At 40.3% G+C, this 15,612-nt stretch overlaps 2 protein-coding genes across 5 annotated transcripts in view; one reads left to right on the top strand and one right to left on the bottom strand.

Annotated features, from left to right (window-relative positions):
• Positions 1-15,612, bottom strand: part of prkcaa (protein kinase C, alpha, a) — a 141,624-nt gene that overhangs the window by 18,693 nt on the left and 107,319 nt on the right. For all 4 annotated transcript variants that reach the window (XM_087175732.1, XM_023412695.2, XM_087175733.1 and 1 more), the window contains 2 exons: positions 5,332-5,412; positions 3,570-3,677 (listed from right to left, as the gene is read on the bottom strand). In XM_087175732.1, coding sequence (XP_087031858.1) covers positions 3,570-3,677; positions 5,332-5,412 — 189 coding nt within the window. The remainder of the gene's footprint in view (positions 1-3,569; positions 3,678-5,331; positions 5,413-15,612) is intronic.
• LOC111659693 (uncharacterized) lies at positions 9,677-14,681 on the top strand. Its single transcript, XM_023412697.2, has 18 exons — positions 9,677-9,913; positions 10,016-10,087; positions 10,285-10,368; positions 10,542-10,619; positions 10,764-10,847; positions 11,026-11,109; positions 11,230-11,334; positions 11,443-11,520; positions 11,662-11,745; positions 11,883-11,966; positions 12,095-12,199; positions 12,637-12,741; positions 12,835-12,939; positions 13,072-13,176; positions 13,284-13,388; positions 13,559-13,666; positions 13,842-13,967; positions 14,302-14,681. The coding sequence occupies exons 1-18, from the start codon at positions 9,703-9,705 to the stop codon at positions 14,613-14,615; spliced, it is 2,037 nt and encodes a 678-aa protein (XP_023268465.1). The 5' UTR covers positions 9,677-9,702; the 3' UTR covers positions 14,616-14,681.

The following is a 15,612-nucleotide window of genomic DNA, read 5'->3' as shown; positions in this document are numbered from 1 at the left end:
GGGAGGGAGGGGAGAGCGAGAGTAAGGGAGACAGAGAGAGTTAGAATGAGTAAAATAGAAGGCAGATGGGGTCTCGTCGGCAGGGAGTCTGGCCAGGTACAACTGTGTGATTCAGTACATCAGGGCCTTTAAAACACACACACACACACACACACACACACACACACACACACAGAGACCATTGCTTTCATCTTTTCCAAATACTAAATGTGCTTCGGTTTCTCTGCAGACAAGATATAATGCAGCACTCAGACAGCACATGTGATTTTACCTGGAAGCTTTTGTCTCAATGCTTTCATTTAAGTCAATTAGTCGAGTTAAACAATTTTGAAAGAGTGAACTCATCAACCACATTTACCATCAAAATTTACACCCGGAACACGTTCTATATGAATACCTGACTCAATCTCTTCCAGTGTTCATTATGAACTACAACAGCATTAAAATGGATGACCTCTGGGTATCATCCCATTACTCAGATGAATGTGTATCTACATCTGTGACCTATTTAAAACGTAATGAACTATACAATATAAATGGGCTATATGGGCAGAGTAGAGACTAGCAGTAAGAACAGTTGCAAGTATCCACCTACCAATTAAAACACATTTATACTATTAGAGTATGTGTCCTTTTCTTTTCCCTTCTGTTCTATTGTCCTCCGCTGTTTTCTATTTCTGTATGAGCATCAGTTTTCTGGCAAACTCAGTTCACCTCTGCAGCACCACCACTCCTGCTCCCTGCCCATTTCACTCTTTTATTCTCCTCCTCGATCCACCTCTCTTTATCTCCCTTTCACCTCTCTTTCTCTAGTTTTCCTTTTTTTTCTTCCCTCCCATCAATTCTTCCTCCCTCTCTCTCTCTCTCTCTCTCTTTTGTGGGTCAGGCTACTGGCAATTACTATGTATCCATTAAGAGGAAGTGCTGCAGCCCTGCCAAACAAAGGTTGAGATTGGGGCTTGGTTCGAGACCAGGACACACGCACACATCTTTGTTTTATTCTTGCGGACCATCATTGACCCGACGCATTCTCTAAATCCCAAACGCTCACGTCTTAACCCTAAAACAGCCATTAACACTTGTGGGGGTCGTAGCATTTCGGTCCCGACAAAGCTATCAGAGCCCACAAGTATAGTCAAACAAGCATAAAAACACACACAGATGTACACATACACACACACACACACACACACACACACACGTAGCCAAGAAAAATAAAGCAGAAAGGAAAGAGGGGGACAAACAGAGCAAAGCAGAGGAAGGGACAGAGTGATAAAGCATATTATTTCACAGCTCATTGACTTTGCACTGCCTCTGGACAGAAATAAAACTGGTTCACTATTAAATTTCCTAATACACACGCACACGTTTTTCTTCTTTTCTTGTGAGCATCTCTGGACATTCCAAGTCTAAAATAATTATGATCATTTATTGACCGTATAGTCTAAAGCCGAACCTCATGTCATCAGTGCCTGTGACTCTATCGACAGCTGGCCAAAATACATCTCTATTTACTGTACATCAGGATACCAATGTTTCTTTCTGCCTTCTGAGTACATACAGAGTGTCAGTGTAGGGTCATACAAGCAGAGGTTAAAGTGCAAATAAATGAGTGCATGCACAATTCATGCTCATGAGTTTTGGCTTGTTGTTTATTCTGTGAAGCAAAAAACTGGGGCAGACTCAGAGTTTCACAGAGTTTCTAGCGAATCCATTAGGTAGGAGTCCTGAAAAAATACAAAAGGTATGTTTTACCATTGTTCCTTTTGTCTTTCACTTGCTTTCAAAACATTTTGTTGTAAGCATAAAATGAGACAAACAGTTACTATGTCCCAGCCTCCTTGACGTGCACTGACCCGCTGTTCAGTTCCCTCCCTCTGTGTCTGGAGATCCAGCAGGCATATATACCCACAGTCGCTGAAACAGCATCCCAGGAGACAGCTGAGTCTAAATACTCCTCGGCTCTTACAGGGAAGAGCTATCTGATGAAAAACGATCTCACTGCAAGAATGATCTTCTGCTGAACACATCACAGGAGATCAGGAAAATTGTCACCAACAACTACTGGGCTACCACACTAAATTTCAAAGGGTACTCTGTATTTTGGATTAAATTCAGACAGCTACATGTACTGTGACTGGGTTCAGAGACAGGTTATCCATATTTTTTCGAGATGTGCGCACAAACTGGGCAGAAAACAGACTAGAGATACAGAGAGATGAGTTGAGGAGCAGGAGTGACGGGTGGAAAACATTTTTGATCCAGTTAAAAATATCTCTTAGCAATTTTGTCAGTTCTGGTTCGTACATATCTAAGTGTTTCACATGTGTATACACAGTCTTTCGATTGTTACTCTGTGGATGATTTCATGTATTAAATCCTGTCCTCACATAGTTTTGTATGAAGGACACAAAGTTCAAGCATCTGATATTATGAATCTTTAAACTAAACTTTCTGGTATATGTATAATCTCTGGCCTATTTTGCTGGTTAGCATCATAAAATTTCATATTCTCTATCATCCTCCTCAGTACACATAAAGTTCCTAAAAAAAAACCTTACTGTACATGTATAGTCATGGTTAGCATCAACACTGCTACTAGCCATTTATCAGTATTGTCATGACAACAAGAGTGACCAGTCGTCTAAACACCATATCCAGTCTTGTGGAAACAGTTGACAAAGTTCTCAAACTATTTCCAGAAATGATTTTCATCATGCTCTCTGTTTCTAAATGTTAAATATGCCCTGATAAACCCCTATGTGTTAAATGATGAGCCAAAAAGGACATGCTGGTACAAAAAGTAAATCATATATTTATCTCCTGTGTAGGAGAAATATCTTATACTCATGGAACAACAGGCTTTGAAAACTGACTACAAAAGCATTTGGAATAAACCTTTAAAACACCAAGCTCATGGAGCTACTGTGCCTTACTGTAACAGTCCCGCTTGTGAGGAGTATATTGGATGACCTAATAGGTTTCCCTGTCAGTGTTAATAATGCAAATGTCAAAGACACAGGAACTGAATGGGAAGGGGAGAGGGAACTTCCAAATGAGTTCCCAGACACTTTTTAAAAAAGCTCACACTTTATTCTTACAGCAAGTCGAGCTAGACTTCTCATATGTTATGTCCGACTCCGGAAAGCTAAGAAAAGCCTGTGACGCAGCCTGTCAAGTTTTTCTCCCCGAAGCTGAACTAGCAGGAAAAGGCTTGTAGCCCTCTTACAAGACGTTGTATTATTTTGGGTTTTAGTGAAGAGCGCAAAAGACGCAGAGCTTAAAATGCCTGATTTACAGGCTTTTTCCACCCAGGTGGGAAAAGCTCCTGGGGAAAATAGTCTCTTAGACTGATGAGGCAGGTTTCATATCAGACTGTTAAAGTGCATTTTTTCAGAATCTGTTTCTAAAGCTTAAAAACAAAACCACTGATAGCTGGTACAAAGTTAATCTTTTATGAATACTGAATAGGTTCACATATATATGTGTTTCTGAACTTTGCTTAAATCGCAAAAACTGGTCGACAACGGGAAAAGATTTTCCATGGATGACAAAGAACGACCACTCACCCCTTTGCAGATGGAGACAGCTTCTTTGGACAGGGACTTGGGGTATGACACGTTTTGCTCCATTATGGACTGGAACAACTCATCTTCATCCTCTCCATCAAATGGAGGCTGAGGGTGAGAAGATACAATATTGAGAGTGTTGTTTGTGTTTCATCCATTATCACATAGTGGTAAAGTGAAAAGTAAAGTGTCGGCATGTAGAACCAATTCATTTCCTTATAAATAAAAATGAAGAAGGCAAAAAAAAAGAGAGAGAAAAAAGAACAGGACACAAATGTGACTAAATAGGGGAGAGAAGCAAAAGAACAATGAGAACAACAAAGACAAGAAAAAGGAGCAAGAACAAAGAGCAACAGTGGAGATAATTCGTGAAAACAAGCTACAGGAAAACCTTGCAGGGCAAATGGAGTGGATGACCCAGCTTTTTCCCCTCCACACTGGGTGGTTATCATCAGTAACCATAATGTGGGTGTTTTGACAGTCCATAAAATGAATTAGTCGTCATTTCCACTCCACTGGTCCCTTCGGCTAGAGATAGCCTGTCTGCGTCATGCCCCCTTTACCTGATTTCACATAGAGAGGCAGAGCAAGGGAACATCTGAATAGATAAAAACTTTTGTTAATTCTTTAGCAGCTGACACTTTCTCTAAGTTCATTTTGCTTTGAAGGAGCGAGCTTTTGCATATACTTGCACTTTACTTTTGACCCTTTAGAAAAGGAGTCCTTTCAAAAATATCTTTAGAAGTCATAAATGTGTTAATAAGTCTTTTAGCCTTGAGTATTTGAAACATGTTTTATTAAAAACGTGTGAGAGGTTTTTACTTTCTCAACATTTTCAAATGAGAATATTTTTAAAGAATATGCTTGAAGCATTAGGGGAATTATTGTTTGTTTCAACTATTATAACTTCTGCTAAAATGCGGTTTCAGTGCTGAGAGTTAATCACAGGCTGGAGTGGAAGAAGTCATCGTTAAAAAGCTTACAACTACATTCAGGCTAATGCCGGAAAATAAACCATTCAATACATAAATGAAAAAAGAAAAAGGGAGGCAGCTGAGAAAAAGAGGACATCCTCCACAGAAAGCATCCTGATTACAATATTCAAATAAACTAGCTGCATGTCTTTTTCTTCAGGTGGTTTATTTGCTTCTGAAAGAAACACTTCTTTCCCAACCAACAATTTACTGGTATGTTCCCTTGAATACCTAAGAATACTGTCCAGAATATTGACTCATGTCCACTGGCAGCACAGCATGTCGTGTCCACAAATAAACAGAGAACCTGTGAAAAAGTAGGCTTCCTGGTAGTGAGACAAAAAACGGTTCGACAAGAAATGGAGTTGTTCGATGCAAAAAATGAAATTTTTAATATGCTCAAACTGTCCACAAATGCAGGCAACTCCATGATTGGAACACTTGACTTGAAGCTGAAAACACACACTCACTACATTAAAACAGGGTGAAAGGTTACTCTATCCGTCCTGTGATAGGAGAGCGGAAGGAGGTTTAGTGTGTATATGTGTCAATGTTTATTATTAGAGCCGGTGGGAAGTTCTGTAGGAAACACCACCTGAGTACATGTGGGAATAATGTGGGTGTGAGCAATCTGCGAGCAACCCTGTGATGTGTGGTCACATAAGTTGTGGCAGGCAATTGCATAAGAAGTACCATTGTCTGTGTGTGTGTCTGTGTGTGTGTGTGTGTGTGTGTGTGTGTGTGTGTGTGTGTGTGTGTGTGTGTTTGTGCGCGTGTACGGCGCTCACCTGTCCCGCAAGCATTTCGTAGAGCAGCACTCCGTATGCCCACCAGTCTACAGAGCTTCCATATGGCTGATATGCAATGATCTGTGTGGGAAGCAAGAAAAGAAAAGTTCAGAAGTTCAGCGTAACTCAAAAAAACAATTCTGTATCTGAAAATACAACAACACAGTCTATAGACAAACTTATTTAATTCTTCTTCTCCTTTCAGCTCAGGACAAATTAAGTCATGTTTTTTTTTTATCTCTTTGACGTTCAGGTTCTCTATTTCAGACTGTGATTCATTTTCACTTAAATATAATTTATCCATTACAAGTTTCTGTATTCTGTTACCTCAGTCTACACATCATTACATCATAAAAATATAACATATTATTCACTCACAATGTATACACTCCTTTTGTGTAGTTTAATTTCATCCCACTGAATCCAGCACACAACACATCTCCCACTAAAAACTGTGGTGCCTAACGTGTAACTCTTCATATGTAAATCATTGGTAGGACAATCTCAGAAAGCCATTATGAAATACTCTATGGGCTTTTTTCCAGCCTGGTTGCATATCTTTTCTTGCAAACTGCCATTGTGTGTCTCATTTTTATGTAAATCTAAAAGACTGTGATATTATAGCAGCTCAGCAGTTCTGAATGATCAAATTACTCAAACCAACAAACCAACATCAAACACTGTTCACAACATTTTAGTGCTTTCCTCATGTCCTTGTTAAGTTGCCAACTGGTAAACGGAGGAGGGAAAAGTTTAAGCCAACAGTGCCTTGAAATGCAACAGACACGAGCGTACGAAGTTTGACAGCAGGTACATCCGATCCTGTTTGATGCTTTAAAAACTCACAGACAACATGGCCGCTTTTCTCTTCATGCAGTGATTTGACTCAGACAGAGAAAACGTGTAAAGCAAAGTTGCCACCATGGGGCCCCCGGAATCACCAACATTTTATCACCTGCAACAATATACGTGCCATGGCTGAACAAAGAAGATAAGACTCTAAAAAACTGGTTGCAGAGTCGATAACAACACACAAGCCCTTTTTACACAGAGATGCCGCTATGTTGTTGAGACCCTTCATTATGCCGCCTTCGCTTGTTTACACTAAACCAAACAACGCCGACATAATGCCGCCCCAGCGTGTGATTTAGGATAGCGTTACGTTCTGATATCAGAGGCATAACTTAAAACACAACAGCGTTGGCGTTTATCCCGTCAGTGTTGGATTTCCCTTTACACGGACATCAATCTGGCTCTGTGACCACCTCCGCTGCTAACTTAAAGGCGGAGCAACAACGCCTCCCCCATTCCATGTTTGTGCCTTTTATAAAGAAAGGCAAGGGGGTATAAGGGCGCAACATTCCCACCTTGAGCAGGCTGTGTAAAACGGGGGCTACAGAGAGAGAGTCACTGTTTCCCATTTTACAAGACACGAGCACCTCAGAGCTAAAAACAAAGAGTTCTCATAGAATGATTTGGCTTCGCTTCACACATTTTCACACAAGAACAAGTTGAAGATGGGAATAAACAACAGAGAAGCTACTGTGAACAAAAACTCTTGCTGGCGAGAGTTTGAGCATTTGGAGGGCTTTCTTGACGTTCACATTTTGTTACAATCTTTTTGTCCAAATGTTGTGAAGACTGGCAACACCAACTCTTTGTGAGTTGGAGATTCTTTCTTCATGACTGAAATGGTGATTTGTTTCATTTTTGACTCTTGCCAGATGATTATTGATCTGGCTGATGTCATTTTGGGGTAGGAATTTGTCAAATCCAAATCCTGTCTCTCAACTATCTGTTATACCTGCTATCAGTTGCAAAATAAAAGTTCTAATATCTAATTAGGAAGATCTGTGACCTCCTTAATAACATTCCTCATAATACAGTCCTCACTTTTAGTGACATTAGGGACAAGTTTACGTCAAGTACATCCTTTACATCCAAATTTGCATCCAAATGCAAATGCAAACAAAGAGAAAAAAGGAGATGAAGACAACAAAACGAGTGTAAGTATCTCCACTGGATATCCTAGCCCCTCCCAAGTATATTTATTTTCTCTGGTGACAGAAGGATTTCCTGTAGGTTAGTCTGACATTGGCAGAGTTAGTTAGTGCTTTCTCCCACTCTAACCCTATTGATGCCTCTTTGAAGACACACATATTTACACTTCACACCCATTTTCACATCCCCCCATTCCTCTGGCATCTCTTCTGACATACTGTATAACAGCAGTTGATGCAGCATATGTTAACATCGCACATTAATGCGTGCACACACATACACATACACATACAGGACAATATGGTGAGCCACACTCAAACAACTTTAGGTGTGTAACAGCAGTTAGGTCAGAGAGTACATTGCTTTACGACCTATTCTGAGCAACATCTGACCTCTGCTGCACAGATGCAGCCCCGGGACCCACCTCAAGCTTAGTAACACACACGTACACACAGGCACGGACAATATATCGTATATGAATAAACAAAAACTCACATGCAGATACACACCTACATTTGCACACACCCATGTGCCAAGGTGTGTGAAAGCAGTTCCATCCTGCATCACTATATAACCTTTGCTGCTTAACACCTGACCTCTGTCTTGCCCATGGGAGTCCACGTACGCACATAAAACACACAGAGGCACACAAACACTGCACTCCACTGTCATGACGCTGTCCTGAGGGTTGATGGGAGCCGGCTGGACATGCAGTACATTCACGTGTTTACCCTCATACACAAAGGCAAGCATGTGCACAGACTTGCACGCACATATACTGATGTGTCTCTGAATGTCACTGTAACTGTGAGAGTTATAGAAGCATTATTCAGTTATATAGGACATATTTAATGTCACAGACTGTGACTTGATCATTTTTCCTCTTGTAATTTCAGTTGGACATAAAGCTAGACACAAATTCCTTCAAAATTAACAAGACTAGGTCCAAACGTAGCTGGGCTGTGTATGGTCAGTGTACGAAATTGATGAGATAGTTGAAAACTGTTGTGGAACTGTTGTAAACAACAACTAATTTCAATTGAAGGAAGCTTAAGTATTTAAAGCCTAATACAGACATAATATGCTAATTAGCATATTCATGACATCATTGCATCATATTTGCATTCAGCCTAGTGTCAGCTGGCTTCAGCCCTTCATCTGTTTGCTTCTCTCCTACTCTCCGTGCACACATGCAGTATATTAATGCAGCAGAATTTTCAGTAAAGCTGTTCTCATCAAACAGGACATATAATGACTGAAACATGGCCCATTATTACTACATGTTAAGCAGCAGTCACTTCTAAGCTTATTCCTAGCTGCTGCTCTGCTGCTGCTAAAATCCTGATTTTATAACCGTGATGTAGTCTGACTAAATCGTCAAACACATAAGTTAAAGAGAAAGACTGTGCTGTGATTTTGGCTATACATACAGAATATCTTTCTTATTTTGTATACCGCTCACTGAACACTGAGTAGATACAGTTGCTAGGTGTTTTTTTTGAAAGACAGTTGCTAAAGGGGTCTGACAACGAAAACTGTTGTGCAGCTGCTTTAAATACCCCAATGATTTAATAGAAACTGTTCACGCCAAATCATTTTGAAAGGGCAACAGCCAATGGGAAAAATAACTTCATCGCTCACTCAGTCACTCACTCAGGCATGGGCATTTGTGGATGTAGCGCTGGTACGTACTGTCACATCACTAAGACCCCTGAGCTCATCAATCAACAGTTCATCCATCTTGCTGAAAGGTCTGTACAAACATTATTTCATTCATATTCTGGGTATCTACAGAACAATTATTACTTTATTACTTTATTTAACAAGACCAGCTTCCATTGTCATCTTACTCTGTGTGGTCAAACATGTAGCTGAACATGTTCCTGAGCTTTATGATGTACAAACAGAACTACAGTATGAAGTGAGCTTTGATATGGCTTGAAATGTACCGCCATGCATGTGCAGTGAATAGCCAAACTACTGCGCTTACAAATAATCATGGTGTGGTGTCACTCTCGGGAATAACATTTTTTGGTGAAACCTTTCACGCTCAGTATCTCAGAGCTGCAATCTGCATCACACATCTGATATGTTGACAGTGTGGAATCTATTTTTCAGTAGAAAAGGAGGTATTTATCTCATGCTTTTAAGATGACATTATCAGAGCAGTCATATCATCACTTGTCCATGGTCTTTTAGTATGTGAAAGCCTCTTATCACAATGCCTCTATCCTTGACCCTGGTGCACATCAGATGGTCAGCTACATGTAAACAACATATAGACCTTACATAACCTTTCACACGGTCACCTAATGCTTAAAAATCGCTCTTGCAGACCCCTCATGTGTCACAGCTCTACAGATCACAAAGATGAGGGTTGTTGTACTTGTGCTGCTCAGCTGCTGCCTGTCTGAGGCTAATGTCCTGGGGAAGAGGTTCACTGCTTTCATTGATAGTCAGGATGAGGCCGCTGAAGCAGATAGCTTCTCTCTGCTTAGAGAGATGATGGCTTTTTTGGATGATCAGAGAAATGAGCTGCAACAGGCTAAAGTGCAACTGGTGCAACTGAAGAAAGTACAGGGTATGTGCAGAACCTGAGCATCCAAGAGTTTTGTTTTTTTTTCTCAGACTTAATAAAAGGTTATTATTGAATGTTAAATAATTTGTGCATTTTAATGTACAGAACAGACGGTCGTTGACAGCCTGATGCAGGAACTATGGAAACAGGTGGATGCACTGAAGAAAGGCTATACAGGTACATTTTGACACAATTAAATTAAAAGCAATATCATATTTTGTGTTTTTTTCAAAATAACCTGTGTTTCATAAATATGTATTATATTCATAACTCAATCATTCATTTCTAGTTTAAGTAAGTAGTTTAAGTGTTTATTATTACCTGGTGAGGCATACGTTTGTTTGACATCGCATTATTTCCATTATGTAAAAAAGACCACGAGGCCAGGCTGAGAGTCAGTGAGATGCAGGAAGAGGAGCAGAGGAAGCAAGTGCAGCAAGTTGTGCGGCAGTACACAGGTAACGTACATTTAACCATAACATGAAATATAAAATCCCTTTTAAAAAGAAAGGAGAAAGAGGGACCAAGATATTTCTACTCTTTTCGTATGCTACCTGTCATATTACTCGTTTGTTTGGTTTTGTTTTCATTTGTTTACTATTATTATCTTCTTCTCATGCTCACTGCGCAGAATTGGAGGCCAGACTGAACGCCAGTGATTTGGAGGGCCAAAGCAAACGAGTGCAACAACTGCAGAGGGAAAGTAAAGGTAATACAAGAAACGAGTCAATTATTAATGAGCAGTAAAGTCGATTCCCCTCTCATCTCAGTTCATCTAATCTCACCTCATGATTTATAGTTGACTGAATGGTTGAAGCCGTGCAGTATTTATTACCTCATTTTTAACAAATAGAGTTGAGCGCCAGACTGACAGAGCTGGGAAATAAGCTTGGAGATGCAGATGCGGAAGTGAAGGCACTGCAGGCAGCTGATCAAGGTAAATGAATTGCATTCATACTACATGATTATGTATATCAGTATGTGTATAATATATTCTGATGAAAGGTAGAAGGACTGTTCTTTTGCTTTTCAAAAGAGGAATGTGAGATGGCGCATTTGTGGAATTATCTGTGTGACTAAATATTTCATGTTTTATTCCTCTGTGTAATGACCAGATTTGGAGGCGAGGCTGAATGCCACTGATGTCCAGGCAGACTCGCAAAAAACCTTGGTGGCACAATTACAAATTGAAATTACAGGTACATTAACACATGCATTATTATGTTTTGTGCTACCACATTGTGAATACATGCTGATAAGAAACTGTCGTGGATTTGAGATTGAAAAAATAATTGATTTTCCATTATTTTAACTGTCAGAGTTTGAGTCCAGACTGGAGTCCAGCGAGAGTCTCGAGGAGGAGCTGAATGTCCGACTTAAAGACACTGAGACAGAGGTGGAGGCGCTAAAGACTGTAGATCAAGGTAAAGAGCGAAAGAAATATGGTCAGGCCCTTGCTAAATGTAAACTTTGTTGTTCTCTTCATTATTTATTCTAATCACTCTATTCTTTCCCCCATCCGCCCTGAGAAGAACTGAAGGCCAGACTGAACGCCAGTGATTTGGAGGGACAAAACACCCGTGTGGAACAGCTGCAGAAGGAAAGCAAAGGTGATATAACAAACAAGTAAAATATTAACGCCTAGTAAAGTAGATTTCCTCTCATCTCAGCTCACCTACTCACACTATATGATTTATATTTGACTGAATGGAAAATCATGCAGTATTCATTTGTCTGTTTGTCACAAACAGAGCTGAACATCAAACTGACGGAGCTGGGGAATAAGTTTGGAGATGTGGACACGGAGGTGAAGGCACTGCAGACTGCTGATCAAGGTCAATAAATCACATTTTTACTGCATAATTCTGTTTAAAAAGTTACGTTTTGAGGTGTAGGATCAGATGTTGGTCTGAAAGAATTATTTGTGTGATTTGTGATGATATTCTATTTTATTTCTCTATGTAATGAGCAGAACTAGAGGCCAGACTGAATGCCACTGATGTCCAGGCAGAGACGCAAAGAGCCTTAGTGGCACAGTTACAGATGGAAATTAAAGGTGCATTAACACATGTAGAGATTATTGCATTAGTATAATTACACTGTGAGTGAATAAGTGATTTATCAGAAACCAGAAGCTGTTGAAATCGAGATTTAATTCCTATCCTTCCTATATTGAACTGTCAGGGTTTGAGTCCAGACTGGAGACCAGTGAGAGTCTTGAGAAGGAGTTGGCTGCCCGACTGGGAAACACAGAGACAGAGGTGGAGGAGCTGAAGACTGTTGATCAAGGTAAACAGAGATGGCTTAACGCTTGGTGGAAATCTTTCTGTAGCTGCCATATGGAGTGTAAGATATTCATATGTAGAATATTTGCAGGGTTGTCCATGACCTTCACATGATTAAGTTAGAGCATTTCAAAGTACAAATTTAATCTCTTTTCTGGTTTGCTAATGTTGTTTGTCTCAGAAGGGATGGAAAGACCAGTTTTCCACTTTCTTAAAAATCCCCTGATACTCACTGACCTTCCCAAAATATGAGTCAAATTCTTTGATCCTCCATGTCTTGACACATCATACACAATCCCGGAATCTCTAGGACCAGTGATTGGATTTTATTAGAGGTTTATCAAGCCTAACTTCCATCTTATCTCATCTCACTATTACTTGAGCTTTACTAATCTGACGTCATATTGTTTTTGTTTTCCAAATCTCCCCCCTAAACCGAAGGGTTGGACACCAGGTTGTCAGCCAGTGAGAGTCTGACTGGGGAGCTGAAGGTCAGCCTTGAAAATGCACTGAGACAAGTGCAGGCACTTAATACAGCTGATCAAGGTAAAGAGAACAAAGGAAGACCTGTAGCGCCAATGTTATACATGACCCACATTTTGCTCATCATGGCGATCTATATTTGCTGATGACCAACAGAACTGGAAGCCAGACTGGGGCTCACTGAGAGCCTGAGTGAGGAGCTGAAGACCAAGACTGAAGACGCAGGGAGGGAGGTGAAAGCTCTCAAGACAGCTGATCAAGGTAGCCCTCTGGTGTTCAAGTGATTAGGTCATTAGGGTGATTGAAACAGTATGTTCCATCTGATCTCTTCTTTGATTTAAATGAGATATAATGGCTGAATTCATTCATGTTTTTTTATTTCTTCCACTGTAGAGTTCAAGTCCAGATTAGAAGCCAGTGAAGGTCTGGCTAAGGACATGAACACACGCCTTGGAGTCACTGAAACTAAAGTGGAGGCACTGGAGAGAATAAATACAGGTAGAAAAACAGACATGTTGTGTTTTATTTAAATATACTGTTACTGCAAAGTAACTGTTACCACAATATCACTATCACTGAATTCATAGTTTTCAATTGCCCCACAGAGTTAGATGCTAGACTGAAAGCCGCTGAGATTTTGGGACAGGAGATGAACGCAAAGCTGGAAAAAACCGAGGCTGAGATGGAGGCACTTGAAACAGCTGATGAAGGCAAGCATGTCAAATTCGCTCATATATCTGTTCACCGTATACAGTATATACACATTCACATAAAGCTTTAAATGGTATCATTTTGTTACATTTTTGTTTGCTTTGTTGTTTTTTTGTCATGTAGCTGACTCCAGGGGGATTTTATTGTGTTTCATATATTCTCATGATAGAGCTGGAGGCCAAACTGGAGACCAGTCAAGCTGTGCAAGAGGAGCTGAAGAGTAAGGTCGAGCAAACAGCTGCAGCGGTGGAAGAGGTGAAGGCAACAATGACCGAAGGTGAATAAGTTTATATGCCAACATGGGAAGAATGAAGCTTGTGAAGTATATGGAGATGAGATGATCTTTTTTTTTGTTAGTTTTTTTTCTTTTTTCTCTTTTAAGGCTGAATATATACATAGAAACACATTTTAACACTGTCAATCACCTTTTTTTTCGTTTTTTTTTTTAACAGATAAAGTGGCCTTCTCAGCTGCCTTGGAAGAGAACCAAATGCACATTGGGCCATTTAACACTGAGACCACTCTTATCTACAAGAAAGTCATCACCAACATTGGTGAAAGCTATAATCCCACAACAGGTAATGTATTACAGTAACCTATTTGTGCGATCGCTGAATTAATCAATACATAATAAATCATAAAATTCAATACTGGGAAAAGGGGTTCTCTGGGAAAAGGCAATCTCTTAAAAATGTCAGAAGAAGATACAAACAGTTTGGTCAAGCTCCTACATTGTGGTATATGTATCCCAGCTTTACTAGTTTGTGTGGCCCTGTTAATGCTTAGGTGCATGTTAATATAACAATGCTGTGATGCATTTCAATTAGAAACTCCATAGAGTCAATGCTTCACTCCTTTTGGTTCTTCAGAAACAACTCATCGTCCTTTTCCTTCTTTAAACTTCCCATACAGGTGTCTTCACAGCACCAGTCAGCGGAGTTTACCACTTCACCCTTTACTCTCACGCTAACGGCGGAAACCCTGGCTTTTTAATGCTGTACAAGAACGGTGAGGCTGTCGTGGGCACCGCTGAACACCCAACGGCCTCCGACGTCACTGATAACGGCTCCAATGGAGTAGTGCTGCTTCTTCAGAAAGGAGACCAGGTTGATGTGCACATGGAAGCGAGGTCCTGGGTCTGGGCAGACAGCGATCGCAACCTCTGTACCTTCACTGGTATTCTGCTCTACAGTATGCCCAACGATGTACCCAAAAGCATCCTGTAACTTTACCAGTGCAATCTGAATTACTTGTAACTCAAATCAAATAAAGGAACATATATTTCGTTTTCATTTGTTTCAGGACTGTTTGCTGATGATCAGTTTAGCTGCACTAATATCACTGAGAAGCACATACTGATTCAATTTTATGAAATCACAGTTCGGCTCTCATTATTCAGGTGTGTGTACGCCACCAGTCTGACTTTATCGGTCTCTATAAAAATCCAATGAATTACTAAAAAACAGCCGACAGTGTTTCCTCGGTGCTTTGCTGAACCTATACTGCATAAAAGATCAAAATCATTTTACACACAGCTCACGTATTGTTCTTTCAGTGAACGTGTATAAGCTCCTAAAGATCATATCAACATGAAAGAGAATGAAAATGGGGTCATAACCTAGAGTGACAGCCTTGTGTTAAAATGACGAGTGCATGCATGAAAAATGTGTTTAAGGTGCTACATCCTGATCCCTTCACATGAAAGTGAACACGGTGCCTTGAGAAGGAGAGAAGCCTTAATCCTCGACTTGCCTTCCTTCTTTGGTAAGGAGGCATGAAGGTGCTGTAGGGAAAAGCCCCTTTCCCTTATCGTGGTTCGATGTTTTTAATTAGCTCGAGGGTCAAAGACTCCACGGTGAGGAAAGCCTCTGAGTGAAATCTCTGAGCTTGACTGTTCAAATCCTGATTCCTGCAGGAATCTTGCCGACCTTCAGTCTGACCTGACAGCAGCCGACTGATTCAGCTACACACTCTGAAGATTTGTTTTCACATAAGATTTGCACTGCCTCTGCTGAAAGATTTCAGTATGTATGAAAAAGAGTCCTTGTCCTTGTAAAGTGAAAGCAGCATAGCTTCTCATTCTGTATCTCTATACTCACATCCAAGCAAAAAGAGTTTTTATAGAAGAAACAGATCTGATATAATACAACGCAACACGCTACGACAACAACTTTGAGCAGTTCAGATTTCCCGCATCTTTAATGAGGAGAGTGGAGTTGTTTA

This window comes from Seriola lalandi, unplaced genomic scaffold (genome assembly GCF_002814215.2).
Source record: "Seriola lalandi dorsalis isolate HSWRI2012SDOR001 ecotype SW California unplaced genomic scaffold, Sedor1 jcf7180002054486, whole genome shotgun sequence".
In the NCBI taxonomy this organism is placed as follows: Eukaryota; Metazoa; Chordata; class Actinopteri; order Carangiformes; family Carangidae; genus Seriola; species Seriola lalandi.
The sequence above is the reverse complement of the archived record's forward strand: the minus strand, read 5'-3'. Positions and strand labels throughout refer to the sequence as shown.

Coding starts and splice junctions, on each gene's coding strand:
- LOC111659693 (XM_023412697.2), top strand. CDS start 9,703: ATGAGGGTTGTTGTACTTGTGCTGCTCAGCTGCTGCCTGTCTGAGGCT. Junction 11,967..12,094: donor GTTACAGATGGAAATTAAAG/GTGCATTAACAC, acceptor TTGAACTGTCAG/GGTTTGAGTCCAGACTGGAG. Junction 12,940..13,071: donor TCTCAAGACAGCTGATCAAG/GTAGCCCTCTGG, acceptor CTTCCACTGTAG/AGTTCAAGTCCAGATTAGAA.